This window comes from Carassius carassius, chromosome 32 (genome assembly GCF_963082965.1).
Source record: "Carassius carassius chromosome 32, fCarCar2.1, whole genome shotgun sequence".
In the NCBI taxonomy this organism is placed as follows: Eukaryota; Metazoa; Chordata; class Actinopteri; order Cypriniformes; family Cyprinidae; genus Carassius; species Carassius carassius.
Genome location: NC_081786.1, coordinates 17,583,696 through 17,603,631, shown reverse-complemented (window position 1 = coordinate 17,603,631; position 19,936 = coordinate 17,583,696). Strand labels below are relative to the sequence as shown.

Here is a 19,936-nt window from a genome sequence, read left to right as displayed (position 1 = left end):
CCCATTCTTGCCTAATATAGATTTCCAGCTGCTGAAGAGTTCGTGGTCGTCTTTGACGTATTTTTCGTTTAATGATGCGCCAAATGTTCTCTATAGGTGAAAGATCTGGACTGCAGGCAGGCCAGGTTAGCACCCAGAGTCTTCTACGACGAAGCCATGCTGTTGTTATAGCTGCAGTATGTGGTTTTGCATTGTCCTGCTGAAATAAACAAGGCCTTCCCTGAAATAGACGTTGTTTGGAGGGAAGCATATGTTGCTCTAAAACCTTTATATACCTTTCAGCATTCACAGAGCCTTCCAAAACATGCAAGCTGCCCATACCGTATGCACTTATGCACCCCCATACCATCAGAGATGTTGGCTTTTGAACTGAACGCTGATAACATGCTGGAAGGTCTCCCTCCTCTTTAGCCCGGAGGACACGGCGTCCATGATTTCCATCAAGAATGTCAAATTTGGACTCGTCTGACCATAAAACACTATTCCACTTTGAAATAGTCCATTTTAAATGAGCCTTGGCCCACAGGACACGACGGCGCCTATGGACCATGTTCACATATGGCTTCCTTTTTGCATGATAGAGCTTTAGTTGGCATCTGCTGATGGCACGGCGGATTGTGTTTACCGACAGTGGTTTCTGAAAGTATTCCTGGGCCCATTTAGTGATGTCATTGACACAATCATGCCGATGAGTGATGCAGTGTCGTCTGAGAGCCCGAAGACCACGGGCATCCAATAAAGGTCTCCGGCCTTGTCCCTTACGCACAGAGATTTCTCCAGTTTCTCTGAATCTTTTGATGATGTTATACACTGTAGATGATGAGATTTGCAAAGCCTTTGCAATTTGACGTTAAGGAACATTGTTTTTAAAGTTTTCCACAATTTTTTTACGCAGTCTTTCACAGATTGGAGAGCCTCTGCCCATCTTTACTTCTGAGAGACTCTGCTTCTCTAAGACAAAGCTTTTATAGCTAATCATGTTACAGACCTGATATCAATTAACTTAATTAAACACTAGATGTTCTCCCAGCTGAATCTTTTCAAAATTGCTTGCTTTTTTAGCCATTTGTTGCCCCCGTGCCAACTTTTTTGAGACCTGTAGCAGGCAATAAATTTTAAATGAGCTAATTAAGTGGATAAAAGTGTAAAATTTCTCAGTTTAAACATTTGCTACGTTATCTATGTTCTATTGTGAATAAAATATTGGCTCATGTGATTTGAAATTCCTTTAGTTTTCATTTTATTAAAATTTAAAAAACGTCCCAACTTTTCCGGAATTCGGGTTGTATATTCTGCCAAAATGTCTTGGGATTATTTGAGTTAATAGTAGTATTTTCAATAAAATAATCAGCCTTTGCTTTTCTAATAGCGACCGTGCATTTATTCCGGAGCTGCCTAAAACGGATCCAATCAGAGCCAACATCAGATTGTCTAGCTTTTGCCCAAGCAACATCCCGCTCACGAATTTGAACAGAAAGGGCTTCAGAAAACCAGGGATTATCCCTACCTTTAACACGGAATTTTTTAAAAGGTGCATGCCTGTTGATGATTGATAAGAATCCATCATAAAAGTATTTCCAGGTAGACTCAACATCGGGAATAAGAAAAATCCTGTACCAATCATAGCGTGCTACATCAAAAAGAAAGGCTTGTTCATTAAAGTGTCGTGAACATCGTCTAGTGATAATACGTGGTTTATGCTTGGGTAATTTGGTATCTCTGACTATGGCTACGACGCAGTGATCACTAACATCATTAGCATATACAGAGGCCAAAGAGTACTTATGAGGCAAATTGCTAAAAATAAGATCAATTAAAGTGGACTTTTTGTAATCCTTCAAGTTAGGTCTAGTTGGTGTCTCAACTAGCTGAAAGAGATTTAAAGAGTCACAAATTGCTTTGAAACAATCAGATACTGACTGTAGCCAGTTAACATTAAAATCACCAAGAAGAACAAGCTTCTTGTAGTTCAAAGAAGTCACCGAGTGCATCAGAGAGGAAATGGCATCAGTACTAGCTGATGGGGGTCTGTAGCAACCAACTTCAGTAAGATGTAAAGTCTTGGAAACGATAAGATTTAAAGCTAATAATTCATACTTTTTAACTACTGACTCAGAGAGCAACACAGTAACTTCAAAACTGTCCTTAACATAAATTGCTACCCCCCCTCCCCTTTTTGGTCTATCAGTCCTATAAACAGTATAACCATCAATATCTATGGCATTATCTGAAACTGTTTTTTTAAGTCATGTTTCGGATATTACTATAACATCAGCACTGGTATTTTTTGCCCAGATACGCACCAAATCCAACTTAGGAAGCAGGCTTCTCACATTCATATGAATAAAACCTAGTCCTAATCTAGATTTAAAGGCGCAATATGTCATTTTTCTACTTTAAAAATATAAAATATAAAATATAAACGTTAAAGTTTGTATATATACCAATCCCCGTCCAATTTGTCCATTTTAAAGGAGCTATGTGGAGGTTTTTACTTAAAAAAAATCTTTAAGATAGAGTTTTCAGTTGTACATGTATGAGCCAACCATGATGTAAAAAAAAAGAATGATACCTCAACTCTCCACCACGGTAGCCTCTATCAGCCTGTAGGCTCAATTCTGTGTGGAGGAGTCGGGCCCGAATTGGCGCAAAAATTCACAAAATGTGACATCATGCGCGTTCTCGTCTACTTGGGCTTACAACCATACGGCACGCCAGCCATTATAGTAAGCAGCGGCAAAAGTGTTTTCAAATGGACTCTGCGGATGGAAAGAAGCGACCAGCCTCCAGCACAATTCAGACACCCACGGATACTCCTCGTAAGTTTAAAAAAAAAAAAGAGCGTGCGCACTGAGAACGAGCATGAGACTGGCTGCAGTTCCTCTAACGGCCACTGGTGTCAGTAACGGTTAGAAATTTCAGAACCTACGCAATGCTCCTTTAAAGGTGCCATGTGCAAAAATTGAGGTAAAAATAGCCAAAAAATGACCTACACGCATCAAAAGTATGAGAAGAAATAAGGGCGATGATGTCATTAAAAAAATGTCAAGTTATAGTGCTGCAGAGATATCAACCTTAATTAGCAGTAGCATTACTAGCCCCGGCCCGACAGGTGTCATAATACCAGTTTCGGCCATGGGAGGCGGTATGCGGGTAACATAACCACCAGCCAACCTGCAATACACGAATAACTCGCACGGCTTGTGGGCGTACTTATACCTGATGTCAATCATGTGGAAAGTACAGCCCACTACTTCATTTCAGTTCAGGGAAGAGAGTGGAAGGATGACTTAAGCCCTTGGCAAGAGACCACCACCCGCTACAGGGAAACAACCGCGCTCGGAATCACAAATCAAATCCGATAAGAAAAGGAGCCGAACCAGAGTAAACATTGGCACTGCTTTCAGTCGCTGGAGACAACTGATGGACCTGAAAGAAATGAGGTTCGACACCGAACTTGCAACATTTCTTTTGGATTGGTAAGTTAGATGCTGTTAGTATTTCGCTAGAAGTTTGTTTTATATGTTTGTGTATTTTTTTTTCGGGAAGTTATAACATAGAAATGTATCGAAGGCTGTTCTATAAACGTGCTAATGTTAGCGATGGCTAACCGTAGCTGCGTTTGATAATTAGCTAGCTATAACTTACCCATTTTTTTATATCATAAGTAACCTGCTCTAACTAGTCTGTTGGTCTCCGTGTCCTCTTTGCTTCATGGTTTTTCTGTACGTGAGAAAATTGATGTGTGGCGTGAAAGCGTGTGAAAAGAGTCAATTGCGTGTGTCTCACGGTGAATGCTTGAGAGTTGGCAGCTCGGGTTACGTTGGTTGGCGCTAGTTTGGTCAACATCAGCTGTCTGATGTTGACCAATGATGTTGACAGAATGCTGTCTGTCAAATTAATTTAATTCAAATAATGTGTATATACAACTCAATGTAATATGAACAAAACGAATGTGAACATATTCACTGGTAAAGGTGAAGGGGAGTAGCTTGAAGATGTCATGTTTCAAAATCACTTGACATCACCCAACGTTCCTCTGGAGGCAAAACGTCCTCTTATAGCAGCGGTTCTCAATTCCAGTCCTCGCGCCCCACTGCTCTGCATATTTTGCACGTTTCTCTTTGTTAACACACCTGATTCAGATATTCAGCTCGTTAGAAATGAACTCCGTGCATGAATCTTTTTTTCAAATGTTCATTGCTCCCTACTCTCTGAGCAGGGGAAATCTGTTGAAGTTTACCTCATATCGAAACATTCATTCACTGATTTGTGCTGTGCAGCGTCTTTAAACATGGACAACTGTGACATCATATACCTCTGTAAATCAATACAATTTAAATTCACGTCTTGCACACTTCAATGCACTTTGATTGGAACATATAGCTACGTTCACTTCGAACTGGAATCATGACTGAATATCCTGTGATGTCCACTTCGCAGGGTACTTATGTTCGAATAGAACAAATGTCTAAAGCGCTAAGAGAAACGTTCAAAATGTGCAGAGCAGTGGGGCGCGAGGACTGCAATTGAGAACCGCTGTCTTATAGGCTTCGGCTATGCTCTAGGGTTGTTGTGAAGGTAGGGGCGGAGCATAGAGACTATGCCGTTTCTCGTTTGTTACTCTAGAGTAGGTCAATTCACTTTATTGAGGCATACTGCCCCCATCTGGTATGGAATGTGGAGTATGACTTGATTTTTTTGCCAGATATGACAGATGGCACCTTTAAAGTTAAAAAAATATTGTTAACGTTATATGACGAAAAGTCTGAGTCATACCTGTAGCCGATGTTTCCCTGGTAGAGTATCACAACCAGAAATGCCACCAGAGCCGCGCAATTAGATGAAACGAACCGCATTGTCCTTTCAAAGTCCAACTGAGCCGACAAACAAAAATATAATATGAAGGTTTCTTTGCTGACGTGTAGTCTTGTGGTACTCCAACTCTTTTCACAGAGTGCTGCAAAAAAGAGGGATCCACGCTGATGTCAAACCGCGTCCTGCAACGAAAGAAAATTAAAACAAAGACAAACAAAAAAAAAGGATCAGAACAACAAACAGCGACCAATTTCTCAAAACGCTAGTTTATGGACAAGGCCTCGAGCGTTGAAGAAATAAGCACTTTCCTTAGCGAAGTAGAGCCTAATGCATTTAATCCAGTGGGTCGGCGTCTTCCCTTCGTTAGTAAAGATAAAGATATCCCGTCACGATCAGCTCTTCTCTTCCGTTGGTGGAGGTATAAAACCACACACGATCAGTAAACAATCCCCGGCTTGTCTTAACATAAGACGGCGAACTCCATTGGTAAAAAAGTAAATAAACATAAAACAAATAAAATTATCTTTGACATAATTTTAAGACAAGCTAAAATGTGCTACACACAAACGTGGACATGCTGCCATCTTGGATTTGGGCCTATCAACATGGAAGTTGATGGAGATTTGTGGGATGCACATCCAGGGCATGAAGCTCCCATTCCACCACTTCCCAAAGATGCTCTATTGGGTTGAGATCTGGTGACTGTGGGGGCCATTTTAGTACAGTAAACTCATTGTCATGTTCAAGAAACCAATTTGAAATGATTCGAGCTTTGTGACATGGTGCATTATCCTGCTGGAAGTAGCCATCAGGTCACTTCGATGCTGCAGCGATGTCACCATATGGGAACGCTATACCATCATGCCTGACATACCTGAGATAGCTGGGATCCAAGAAAAGCATCTGCTCAAGCAGAGAAAACCTGGGAGCCAGGAGCCGTCCTCACATCCAGACTGTAAAACATGACAAAGGTGCTTGGTGAGGACCATCCTGCTGCAGCACAGATATCATCTATAGAAGATCCACTGAGAAAAGCCTGCGGTGAAGCCACTGCTCTTGTGGAATGAGCTCTAATTCCTAAGGGCGAAGTGAGTCTGAGCGCCTCTTAGGCTAAAGATATAGCCTCCACCAACCAATGGGACATGCGTTACTTTGTGACAGCATGGCCTCTATTTCTCTATTTCCAAAACAGACAAACAGCTGGTCGGACTCACACCATGGAGCTGTTCGATCAACATAAGTCTTCAGCGCTCTGACAGGGCAAAGACTCAGATCTCCTAGCCCCGCCTCTGCAAGGGGGAAAGATTCCAAGACCACTTGCTGAAAGTGAAAAGGGTTTGAGGCAACCTTAGGGACATAATTAGGCCTCGCTAGCAGCAATACTTTCACAAACCCTGGTGCAAAGTCCATGCACGAGGGCGAAACAGAAAGAGCCTGTAAATCCCCAACTCTCTTGATGGAGGATAAAGTCACAAGAAGAACTGTCTTTAAAGTCAGGATTTTTTTCCGATACAGTTTCCAAGGGCTCAAACGGATGTCCTGATAGACCTTGCATCACAATGGATAAATCCCATAAAGGAACTTGCGTAGGGCGGAAAGGCCTCAGCCGTTGCGAACACTGTATAAAGCGAGAGACCAGCGAATGATGGACCACTGAAGTATCTATATATACGTGGTATGCTGACATGGCTGCCACATAAACTTTAAGAGTGGCTGGTGTTACTCCATCAGAAAAACGGTCTTGAAAAACTCCATTTGAAAGCATATAAGCATCTCGTAGAAGCTGCCCTGAATTCATTACAGTCTCTGTGGTTTCAACTGAAAGACCGGGACATATTAACTCACTCTGCTCAGAGGCCACGCCCACAGCTTCCACAGATCTGGCCTTGGGTGCCAAATCATTCCCCGTGCTTGCAATAGTAAATCCTGTCTGAGGGCAAACTCCCACGGAGAGCCCGCTAGCAGATTGACCAGTTCTGCAAACCACGGTTGAGTGGGCCACCACAGAGCCACCAACAACAGCTGCTCCACTCTGTCCAGCCGTATTCTGGATAGCGCTCCTGGAATTAGTCGAAATTGGAGGAAAAGCATATAAGCTGGTCCTGGGCCAATTGTGTGCTAACGCATCTAAGCCTAGGGGCGATGGAGGGCGTAGGGAGAACCACAGCTGGCAATGCGTAGTTGTGCTCGATGTGAATAAGTCCACTTTCGCTTCTCCAAATACTTGCCATATGAGTTTTGCCGTTTGGGGGTGCAACCTCCATTCCACTTCCTCCAGGCTCTGTCTCCAAGTTCAAGTGCCCGGGGACATGAACCACTCAGATCGACAGAAATCTGTTCTGAGACCAAAGAAGAATATTCTTCACCAGCTTGCACAGGTGGCGAGAGCGTAATCCTCCTTGATGATTCAGATAAGACACGACTGCTATGTTGTCTGACCTGATTAGTACATGACACCGATCAGAAGATTCGAGAAATACTGGAGAGCTAGAAACACTGCCAGCAGTTCCAACCTGTTTATATGCCAGCCACGTTGTATCGCCGTTTGTGTGAGCTGGGCGTGCTTGACAAACAGCTCCCCAACCAGTCAAAGACGCGTCCGTCGGGACAGTCTTGCGGGAAGCACAAATCTGAATGGTGTATCCGTGACGAATTGTGTGTAACACCCAGTGTGAAATGCCGGGCAAGCGGTCCCATGTGGCCCAGAAAAAGGTTAGCGGTTTCAAAGCCTCCGCCTACTGCAGCGTTTCCATATGCATTAAAATGTCTGAGCACGGAAGGCTCACGGTGTCTGTAAGCAAGAGAAGTGTATGTGTCACAGTCGCTGCGTTTTGTTCTGTATAATCCTGAAGCTTGTCCACGGCAGGATTTAATCCAACAAGATGAACATCGGGCCCCGCCTCTAGCGAAAATGCAGCAGCTGTGTGAGCCGTCAGAAAATGGGCCATCTTCACCAGACCCTTGGGCCTTCCCCCGAACTCTGAAGGCTGGATTGCGCAGAGTGTCTGAGGGGGTGCTCAAAGTGTTAGCTCGATCCAATGCTGCTAGAGGCGCCTTTTGCAGCAAAACAGTCAATGTTAGAGCATGGGGACTGCAGTGAGAGGGTTGGATGCGCATTAGTTAATTAGATGCGTTAGATGCGCAGGGAAGTTGTGGCCTAATGGTTAGAGGGTTGGGTTCCCAATCGAAAGGTTGTGAGTTCGAGCCTCGGGCCGGCAGGAATTGTGGGTGGGGGTAGTGCATGTACAGTTCTCTCTCCACCTGCAATACCACTACTTAGGTGCCCTTGAGCAAGGCACTGAACCCCCAACTGCTCCCCGGGCGCCGCAGCATAAATGGCTGCCCACTGCTCCGGGTGTGTATTCACAGTGTGTGTGTGTGTTATCACTGCTCTGTGTGTGTGCACTTTGGATGGGTTAAAAGCAGAGCACGAATTCTGAGTATGGGTCACCATACTTGGCTGAATGTCACTTTCACTTTCACTCACTTTAGTGGTCCAACAGCGCTCTCTGGGGGAGGGCACAGTCCCTGGCGGGAAAACTCTAGGACCCCAGTCCTTACGAAGGGGTGCCATAGGTGAAGGCTCTTCTTGTGAGGTGACCCGTTGGCGGTGGGAGGATGTTGAGCATGATCGCGCCGCTGGTGCATGGCCAAAGCATATAGAACCACGTACTGAGGTGAGCCCACTCATCTTCACATTCCTATAAAATACACATTAATAAACTTAGCCTTAATTTGTAAAAATATACATTTTCAGTTTCTACTTAATTATTTAATTTCTAGTTATATTTATTAATTTTTAATTATCATGATCATTTCTGAATACTTCTTAAAGCTTTCTCCTGACTGGCCTCGTCAATGTTTTTTATTTTATTATTATATTTTTATTATTATTATTATTATTAATATTGTATATATTTTTTATTTTATTTATCTTTTTTATAATCTGATTCCAACATTTATCTAATCAGACTGATGCTTATAATACTATTAGCAACACTGACTGATATTGATATGGTCACTGGCATGGCATGCATCTAGTTATCTCTTCAGGCATAAATGTCAAATGTAGCACACAGCTGTTTTTCAGGAGACAGGCCAGATGCAGCCATGTAGCAGCTGAGATTTTCTCTATGTCCTGGAAGTAATGCTCTTCCAGTAGCTTAGGGGACAAAAGGGAAAAAGATTAAGCCTGTCTCTGAAATTTACATCTTGTCACTAATACAGTTATGATAAAGAAGTGAGCATTTGCACATTTAAAATACATTGCATTAGTAACATGAGAGCTGCTGTTAGACGTTAATAGAGAAAAATAATGGTTATTAGTTTTCTTTTTATCATACTGATTGATTTTGGAATATAAAGCATTTAAACACTTTTTTTATGTCTGTTTTGCATAACTATGAAAAGTAGTTCCAACATTAGTTCGACAGTATAGACAAATAACTCAAATAACATATTTTTGCCTTGCACATAGACTTCCATATTAAAGGGAGTTCACCCAAATATAAAATTTTATGTCATCATTTACTTACCCTCAAATTGTTCCAAACCTGTTTCTTTCTTCTGTTGAACACAAAAGAAGATATTTTTAAGAATGCTGGTAACCAAACTGTTGCTCGTAGCCATTGATTTCAATAGTATGGATGTCAATGGCTACCATCAGCTGTTTGGTTCCCAACATTCTTCAAAATGGCTTTTTTGTGTGTGTGTGTGTGTGTGTGTGTGTGCGCGCTACATAATAATAATAATAATAATAATAATAATAATAATAATAATAAAAAATCTCACACAGGTTTGAAACAAGTGGAGGGTTAATAAATGATGACAGAAGTTTCATGAAGTAAACATGTTTATGTTTGGTTTTACAAACATGATACTACTTATAAATTATTTTCTAATGTAATGGACCATGCCACTGATGCAGGTGATAAAGTTACTAAAGGATTCACTGAATAACATAGTGTGGCACTATTTAACAGATTTGATAACTTTAAATCTTATATGACTAACTAGAGAGGGCATTCAGATCTAAAAAATGTTTAATAAAACCAACACAGACTCACGCAGTTCATTCCAATGATGTTATCAAAAGTAAACTCAGCACTCCATGTCATCTCATCTTTGCTGGTCCTCTGTATTTCAGGGGGCTTCTTGTTGTCATAAAAAATGAATTCCGCTCATAGTCTCGACCTTCTTCCATCTCATTTACCCCGTCTAGACAGTCCAAGGTTGCACGTGATATATGAATCCTCCTATTATTATACAATTTGATACTCTAATTGGAATCAACTGTATTCAGCTAAACATATATGGAACAGCTCCAGTCAAGACTGCAAAGCCCTGCAGAAAGTTGTGTGCTTAGCTGAGCGCATCTCAGGGTCTGCTCTCCCCTCTCTGCAGGACATCTACCTCAAATGCTGCAAAAGCAGAGGTGTAAAAATCATTAAGGACACAAATCACCCTGGTAACTCTCTTTTCATTTTGTTGCCATCTGGTAAGCGCTTCCGTACCTGGACGGCAAAAACTGAGTGACTTACAGTAGGAGGAGCTTCTTGCCCCAGGCCATCAGGCTCCTAAACTCAAACTCAGTCTCTTAACCTCTACAAGACTTCACTTAATTATCAGTAAGATACTGAATATACTGACATTGACACTTGCACACAGCAATTTCTATAATTTTCATTTAGATTTATTTACTTTTTTACATCCATTGCTGTTATATAAATACCCTGTATAACCTGTTTGCTCATTCTCCTCTTGTACATTCCTGCTCATCTTAATATTCATTAAGTCTACAGTATACTGTCCTGCACATTTTATTTCATAAGCTTTTTATTTTATTCTTTTTTATAGGAGAAGGAGAAACATTGAGAATTACATAAAACCTTTAAGTAGTTGTACAAATCACGTAACATACACACCGTATAGTGTTGATCATTGACAGACCCATGTCCACACAGCAGCAAGCATGTGCAGTTTAGGGACACACAGTTATAACAATCTCCAAGAATCTTTATCCTCATGCAGTGATTCTCCTAAAATATAGAAAGATATCGTTCAGTAAGCTTCCACCATTGCATTGCTTCCAATACAGTACACTACAGTAAGACATTATCCCTTTTTCCAACTGCCTGTGAAACTCAAAGGTTAATCTTCTCTGCTTATGAAGAGATAAACATGGCTGTGGAACTTGATGAAGGCCTTAATAAAATCAGACACGCTCCATTTTGTTTTGACCTCATCACGGCTTTCAAGGGCCTTGGAAAGAGCTTTCTGTAGGTTGGTGGAGGCATGGAGAGAATATGGAGTTTGGTAAGGAAATCAATGACATTAGTGACTACAAGAGAAGCTCGGCGCTGACCAGATGAATGCTGCTGGTACAGATGCTTGAGATCATGAGATTTAAACTTGTTGTGGAGAACCGGAAGGAAGATGCCACGTACCGTGGAGCCCCAGCTTACAAACAAGTCAGCATCACAGAGTGAGTCTTGGACTTCCGTGTGCAGGTGGAGTTGTGCTCAATGAGTGGATGCGGGCTGCTGAGGAACGCAGCTAACCCCGTGCAGCTTTGTTAACGTTGCGCCTGTTGATGTCATTGTATAGGGGTCTGTAACAATGATTTTTTGAGAATTGGCTGTTCACCCCTCATGATGCATTCCTCGTTGGTTGATAATGTGATGTACTGTATTCTGCCACATCAGCTGCTTGCATTTCAGGTTGGGGGAAGGGGGCATAGCTGGGCATATCTTAGGTGGAATTGTGACTTCTGTAGAACTCAAAGCCATGATCTGGACCTGATCTGAACAGGCTTTAGATCCTAAAACTCAACTAAAGACCTCTATCAAAAGCACAAACCTGAATGAAGACAGAAAAGAAAATGATTCAAAAGTCTGGATGGAATATTGAAGTTGTATCACAATGAAACCCAAAAGCAAACTTTAACATGAAACAACACTATATGTAAGATGGCAATACACAAGCACAGTACCCTTAAAATACCACCAGAATATGCTCAAAGCAAGTTCAGTAACCCCAAATGTGATCCTTCCTGTTTTTACCCTAAAGAATACCCTAAAATTACTCCCTAAAATTCCCATAATACAAGTTCAATACCCATTAATAATTACCAAAATAAGATAAATACCCCCAGAGTACCCTGAAACAAGTTTAGTAGCCTCCAAAATACCCCTAAAAAATTCAATACCCTGAGAATACCAGCAAATAAGTTTCTTTACCCCCAAGAATACCCCAAAAATAGTCAGTACCACCAGATTACACCAAATGAAGTCAATTAGCCTCCAAAATACCCCAAAACAGGTTAAATACCTTCAAAGACTCAACACCCCCAGAATACCCCCAAATGAGTTTGTACACAGGAATACCTTAAAATTAGATGAATACTCCAAAAAATACCCCTAAAACAAGTTCAATACCCCAAAGTAGGTTTTTTTTACCTACAAGAATAAGTTCAACACCACTTAACAATTACCAAAACAAATTCAAAACAACTTCAAAACAATTTGTAATACCCCCAAAATACCTCCAATGCATGCAATGTGTGCACTAAGACTATTGCCGCAAAAGGTCAGACTATCAATCCAGCATGATTTGTAGAAGACATAATCAATTTAAACTGTGTATAGAAATGCAATAAAAGTAAATGGAAGGATACTTGCCATTGATGTGGTGCTGAAAGTTTGACAAATCTTGTAACAATGCATGCATCTGCTCGTCCATGAACAGTTGCCCAGTTAAACTGATCCAGATCTAAGCAAATATCTAGTCTATTAAATATCAAAACTCTTGATGGAAATGTTTAGAGGCAAAAATAAGTGGACTTGAACTCCACAGCCAGTGTCAAAGGGGCTTTGGATCTAATGCACACCCACACACAGAGGCAGTAATAGTTTGAAATATAAGGAATTAAACTCAGCAAAAGCATACGATCCATTAAGGCTTCATGGTCACAGCTAACAGGATAATGTCCGTGACAGGTGAGTTTATTTGTGGAGGTAATTGTATTGCTCTGAAAAAGCATTTTGGAAAGCGGTTTGTTTATTTCAAAAAGATATCTACCACATCTTCAGGCCATCATGCCCCATTGTTAGATTATATAGAATACAAATGTGTTTAGACGTTATTATAGGCTGGTTAATGTTAAAATGTGATAGTTTGTGTTTGGTTGACAATTGCTCTTGAGCAGAGACAGCGCAGGGTTTTAGCTGACTTTACCTGCTTGCTCAATTTTTACAATATTTATATAGCGCACAACAGTCTAAATGTCATTTATTCTGAATGCATTTTTGCATCCACTGTGCAGCTTTCCATTGTTTTTCTATGTAAATTTCTGCTAAACAGACACATTCGCTTGTTGTGTCTTGAACTGTCTCACGTATCATGGCATTCTAAAAACATGTCACCGAAGTATTAAACTTTTATGAAAACACCTCTTGCTGTTTTTTTTTTTTTCAGTCCACTGTGAACACAAATTAATTCTGTGTGAATGGCCCATCATTCTGTAGCTTTTGTGAAACTTTAGTTTGTCTTTAGTTTAGTCTCTTTTAGTTTGTAATGCAATGGTAATAATACAATTTTTAAAAACAAAAGGCAAAAAGTGATTAACAATTATTCCTTTATTTCGCTGTTGAAGCCGAATGGAGAACGTAAATGCTTCTGTGCATAAAACAGAGCCACTTTTCCCATTGAGCAATGGCCTTGACATTCATGTAAACAGGCCTCATCTTTGTATTCTGCATAATCACAAACATGCTTCTTACTCATGCCTTACTCATACAAATCAGTGTCACACAATACGTACAAAATCAAAATCAAAACAAAAGTGACTCCAATTAAAAGATTTGGTATTGTGTAGTGTGTGTAGATAATGATACATTTAGGAGTATAGCATTACAGATGATGTAACTCTAACATTGTTACATAGTCGAACATACTGTAGCGAACAAGGCAGAACATTAGCAAATGCTCTTGAAAATAAACAAATTAAATAGAGATCACAAAACGTGTACTTTCAGATAAATATCTAAAAATAATGGTTACATTGCACATGTACACTCACATTGTGTTGTAAACGCCACAGTTCCATAAAAAAAAAATACAATATTTGATACACTTGCATTACAGTGATTGTTACCTACATGGAAGTGTTAATATACAGTACAAGGGCCAAACAAAACATTGTTGTACTAATGCATGTTGGCACATCTACACAGCTCTGCTAATGTAACAGTTTTATCTGTTATATTTATTCCAGTGTTGGTGTAAACAAAGCCCCTTTTTTCTTGCGTTATCCATTGACCCGATACCATCACTGTGACAGATTTACAGATAGTTCCTTTCATGCCTAAAACACTTCAGAAAACAAAAATCAACCATATCTATTAAAAAAAAAAAGTTACTGTCTCAACATGAATAACGATAGCATTTTTAGTTTTGCACTTAGCAAAACCCCCAAATATTGTATAAAATGCACTTTTATAGACTTTAATATAGTCTTGGCACCAGTGACCACAACCTATTCTAGCGTACTGTTCAAAGGTTTGGGGTAGGTATGATGTTTCTGAAAGTCTCTGATCTAAAGATCTAAAATATTTTTTTCAACTGTAAATTGCAAAATACAGTATTGTTTAACTTATATTATATTGTTTTTTTTTTTCAGCAGCCATTACTCCAGTTACATGATCCTTCAGAAATAATTTCAATAAACTGATTTTGTGCTCAACAAACATTTCTTATTATTATCAATGTTGAAAAAAGCTGCTTAATATTTTTGTGGAGACATGATACATTTTTTTTAGGATTCTTTGATTAATAAAAAGTTCAAAAGAACAACATTTATTTGAAACAAAGATAATTTGTAACTATGCAATTGTCTTCGCACTTTAACGCAACCTTGCTGAATTATATATATATATATATATATATATATATATATATATATATATATATATATATATATAGTACCCATAAGTTAACATGCAATTAACAAACTGCATGTGCATGACATCTAGTGTTAAAACTAAATAGACTTAAATAAAAATGACTTTTAACTTATGTATTTATCTTTATTTTAAATAATGCACTTTTATATTGCACTGATGCAAAGGTATTAGACAAGTAACATTTTCTTCTCATGCTCTTCCTCCTCTTTGGAGTGAGCTAAGGTGAAGCCGAGGAAAAACTGGGAATCATCCATGTAGGTCATGGCGTCACTGTGAGGTTCGTTGTGATTAAACAAGTCTGACTCAGAAATCAGATACACACTTTACAGCATTATTGTTGTTTCCCTACTACAACTTTTGACATTGATATGTATATTACATTATAAACAAGACCGCTTTGGTGACTGTCAAACTCAGCTGTTACGAAGTCTTTTCTGGAGTCCAGAGGCTTTTCCATGTGTCTTAAGTGTAATCGTCACTGAGAAGGGAACTCTGCAAATGTGAGGTAATTCTCCAACTTCATCTAATGGCAATGTGAGGCTGATCAACTTAAAATAAGGGAACATGGTTACGTTTCGGCCTTAAAGAGAGTCATTTGTTGGTTTTTGACGAAATCTTGAGGTGAAAAAGAAAACACTTTTGTGGTGCTATAATGTTATTTGTACTTCAAACATTTTGATAACATATTTAAACTGCCCTGACAACTGTTTTCAATGCACATTTAATAATCAAAATAAATAAATAAATATATAATTAATACAAATTCAACAAAAAAACACCACGGCAAGCAACCGAAACAAACAAAAAAGAATGTTCTTAAAAAAAAAGAAAAATAAGAAGATGACGAGTAATATTCAGATGGCACAACGAAGACAAAAACAATCTGGCAAATCTCAGACACGATGTGGAGGGTGTGTTTGAAATGGAAACCATGTGAAATGCACTTGAGTGTGGGCACACGCTCCTACTTGATATTCTTGAGCAGGGATGTGCGAGCGTTAACCACTGCTTTAAAGGCATCTTCACTGCCTGGGGCCACACACTTGTCCGGGTGCAACAGTACAGCCAACTTCCTGTATGCCTTGTTGACTTCCTCCCTATAAGCAGAAAATGAGAAAAACCTATTAGCCTCAGTTTGCACACATCAAACAGGCCTTTAAAATGCTGATATGGCAAACTGCTGTGGTCCCACTAAAGAGGAATCACGGTGAAGAATCAGCTAATTAAGATGGGCTTGGCCCCATACAAGAGGCTGATTAAGCTGGCAGGAGAGAATTTAGGGGGGTAATTGGATTGAAGGCATTCTCCAATGATCTGACCCAAATGATTAAACCTGCCAAGCTAACAAAATCAGCAGTGTTGTATCAAAAGTATAATTAAATGGGAAATAACAGTATTAAACGGTAACAGCTATTTGTTGCTTGCTTTTAAGCATCTGGCATTCTACTAAATTTCCCAGGGAACCTGGGAGTAAATACTAACATTGGTTTTCTTAATGGTTATTGAAGTAACATAAAACATTATGTCCTCTGTCACTGGTGGGCATTGTGTATGTGTTAAACAAAGATGGAAACACACTAACCTATTAACATCAATTGACTTGTGGGGTTTAAAAAAACAGAGCCAAATCAACATCCTAATCCAAATACAATGCCAACAAGGCTTGCACTAGTGATATCTGCTATCTTGTGGGGAATCACAATGTCAGCTTAACATCGTGATGTCTGTCAGCCATTGGCAACAGGCCAAAACCTAATATATACACTGCATATATATATACACTACTGTTTGAAAGTTTTTGGTCAGAAAGATTTATTCATTTTTATTTATTTTTATAAATTAATACTTTTTTTTAGCAAGGACGTATTCAATTGATCAAAGGTGACTGTAAAGACATTTATAATGCTAAAAAGATTTCTATTTTCTATTTAAAATTACAACTTAAAATGTAAAAACTGTAAAAAAAAAAAATCTAAGATTACAAGAATAAAGTCAAAATTACAAGAATAAAGTCGAAATTACAAGAATAAAGTTTAATTATTTTGAGAATAAAGTCAAAATTACTTACACATTATTCTTGTAATTTTGACCTTTCTCTCCAAATATTTTCTTTTATCTTGTAATCTTAGAATTTTTTTTTTAATGCCAAAGTATAAAATCAGTGCTGTTCTTCTTAACTTTATATATATATCAAAGAATCCTGAAAAAATTCATATACCAGTTTCTACAAAAATATTAAGCAGCACAACTGTTTTAAAAATGTGAGTGGAGGAAAGCTGAAAGGATTTAGTTCACTAACCTGATACTGTGCATCAGAGCCCATTATACAGAGCAAAAGGTAATCTAAATAGCCATTTATCCAGATTATGATAAACAAAAGTTCAGCAGCACAAGCAGACACATTAAGGATATAATTTACCTCGTGGCCCCAGGTTTAACCCCCAGCATATCCCAGCTGTCTTTGCTGTTGCGAATGCGCCGGATGGTGTCGGCCTGCTCTTTAGTAAAACCTACACTGACCTCTGGAGTGGGTCTCTTGCCTCCATTTTCACACATATCAGTTATAGATGAGAAAAAGGCCTGTGGAGGTGGACACATAACAAATAAAGAACAGTCATTCTTTAAAAAAACAAACAGCAGGGTAGTCAAATGAAAAGAGTTGTATGTGAGTACAGACCTGAAACATTTCATTGATGCCTTCGCCACTCTGAGCAGAGGTTTCAAAGTAATGAAATCCTCTGCTCTCAGCCCAGAGTCTCCCCTCACTCTCATCCACAACTCGCTTTTTTGTCAGGTCAACCTTTACGGGTCAGAGACCACACTTTATAACAGTCTCTCACATAGAAATCACAGATATCACAACAGATATTTAAACACTAGTGGCACACACACCTTGTTGGCACACACAATGAAGATGATGTTCTCCATGTTGGCCTGTGAGCCCATTTCCTGCTTCATCTCTGTGAGCCAGCTGTCCAGAGCATCAAAACTCTCCCTCAGACCAACATCATAGACTACAATCACCCCCTGAGAGTCCTTATAAAACTCATTGCGGACCTGTAGAACACACAACATCAATTCCCTCCAACAACAGACTCTCATAGCATCACAAACCTGTGATCCATTTCTATTGACAAAGAGATGACAACAAGAAAAATGTTAAACGCTGATGCCATCAGGTTCTTCAGGGAGGGCGTCACATGGACAGCAACTCAATACTTCCACACTGTGGTTAGTTAGATGTATGCATAGAGCAATAACAAAAAAAACAATACTCCATTACAAGAAACTTTTTTGTCTACACATTATTTTACTTTTAAACACACTTAATCAAGTGCATACACATGATAAATCAAGCAATACCTCATAAAAGAAAGGGTGTCCAGCCATATCAAAAATGTTTACTTTTATCTCCCTGTCTCGAACCTGGACCCTTGAGATGGGGGGAAAACACAATTTAATTTACATTTCATCAGTGAATCACAGTAATCATGCTTTATTAATGGGCATAAGTGCATCAAAGGGTATGCACAATTGCAACCACTACAATCATATTATTTACTATTTAGCATCATTGCAGAATGGTACACTTTGATGAATAAATAACAATAAAAGTAAATAATAGTCTGAGCCAATAGAAAAGACAAGGCAGGATACAAATAGTTATTTATGTTCCAAGAATAAATGATTTGAACGTCATATTTGAGAAAACAGTGACAGAAGGAAACAATATGTTAACACACACCACTTACTTGGTCACACCATAATCTATCCCGATAGTGGCTAGATACTTGGGCACAAACCGCTTCTCACAGTATCGTTTAATAATGCAGCTCTGAAACAAACAGAAATATTATGAAATACTCCACATGTCCTACATATGTAACCTAGCTTCTATACCTATGCAGGGTAATAAAAAACACAATAAAAATAAATGAACAGAGCTCCTAAATCAAACACAAACAGATTACTAGCAACGAATATTTTACAGAAACGTTATCCATGTAACTTATATCAAATACATAACAATACATGTAATTATAATGGAAAGCAGGTACTTCCTAGAGAGAAAATGAAGTAAACATCAAACTACTGATATGTTCAAACATATACGTATCAATAATACATGATCTTATCAATAAACAAAAGTGAACAACCATTTGGTTTCTTAAATTCGATGTTTGTATGTTTCAAAACAGTCCGTCCTTACCTTCCCCACCTCTGCATTTCCCAGACTAATGACCTTAACCCGTAACGACTTCTTGTTTTCTCGTCTTTTCTGAACATTCGTGTCCATATTGCACTTATTCCCAAACCTCGTCCAAAGGAGGATATGAAATATCTCTAGAATTCACGTATGACTGTGTCTGAGTCTGTCAGTAAACACACAGAGAGAGAGAGAGAGAGAGAGAGAGAGAGCGAGAGAGAGAGAGAGAGAGAGAGAGAGAGAGCGAGCAGCTGGCTATGTGGCTAACAGAGAGCCAGTGTGTCACGGAATATTATGGATAACATTTTTCCATAAACCGAAAGTACATTTCACGCATGTTTTCCTACCCATAAAAAAACCGCATAACGTTAACTGTTATATTTCAGCAGGTAGAATGATTTAAGATCGACATGCTAACGGGATAGCTGCCTTAGCAACGACTATTTGTTTAACGTACACGATTAAAAACAACAGATTCAGCAAAGCTTTGTACCATATACATAAATATAAAAATATAAACACGTGGTTTTAAAACCGCATTTTACGTTAAAGAAGTTAACGGCAATTATGATAAATAAGCATAATCTATGTAATAAAAACCGCAAACAGATTAAGGTTTCTATGGCGACAGCACATACAGCATACACAGATTCGACAGTGTCCGATTCGTGAATGAATCATTACTTTGAAAAGGATGAATCAGTTGAACCGACTCACAAATCATGATAGAACCTATCGGTGTTGAATGTTTCATGACTGAATTAAAAACTCTTTCTAACATGTCCGACTCGTAATGTGTCCAGAAAAGAAGAGTAAACTGAATACGAGGAATTTTAGTGAACCGAAAATTTGACAATTAAGTTAGGTTAATTACTTTTAAAGCTGATTTTGTGCTTACGATTTGAAGGTACCGGTATGGTTGTTTGATCATAAAAATGTGCATACGAGT

At 39.1% G+C, this 19,936-nt stretch overlaps 1 protein-coding gene across 1 annotated transcript; it reads right to left on the bottom strand.

Moving 5' to 3' along the window:
- Positions 1-15,097: 15,097 nt before the first annotated feature.
- LOC132112891 (dnaJ homolog subfamily C member 27-like) lies at positions 15,098-19,330 on the bottom strand. The gene is made up of 8 exons (XM_059520608.1): positions 19,214-19,330; positions 18,991-19,159; positions 18,533-18,615; positions 18,144-18,213; positions 17,673-17,837; positions 17,458-17,580; positions 17,200-17,360; positions 15,098-15,877 (listed from the first exon to the last, which is right to left on the bottom strand). The coding sequence occupies exons 2-8, from the start codon at positions 19,075-19,077 to the stop codon at positions 15,745-15,747; spliced, it is 822 nt and encodes a 273-aa protein (XP_059376591.1). The 5' UTR covers positions 19,078-19,159; positions 19,214-19,330; the 3' UTR covers positions 15,098-15,744.
- Between the last annotated feature and the right edge of the window lie 606 nt (positions 19,331-19,936).

What these genes read in the sequence shown, in the direction of transcription:
- LOC132112891 (XM_059520608.1), bottom strand. Translation starts at nt 19,077, where the DNA reads ATGGACACGAATGTTCAGAAAAGACGAGAAAACAAGAAGTCGTTACGG. An exon ending in GACACCCTTTCTTTTATGAG is followed by an intron (nt 17,838 to 18,143) that starts GTATTGCTTGAT and finishes TGTGTTCTACAG; the next exon opens with GTCCGCAATGAGTTTTATAA. An exon ending in TCATTGTGTGTGCCAACAAG is followed by an intron (nt 17,581 to 17,672) that starts GTGTGTGTGCCA and finishes TGACCCGTAAAG; the next exon opens with GTTGACCTGACAAAAAAGCG.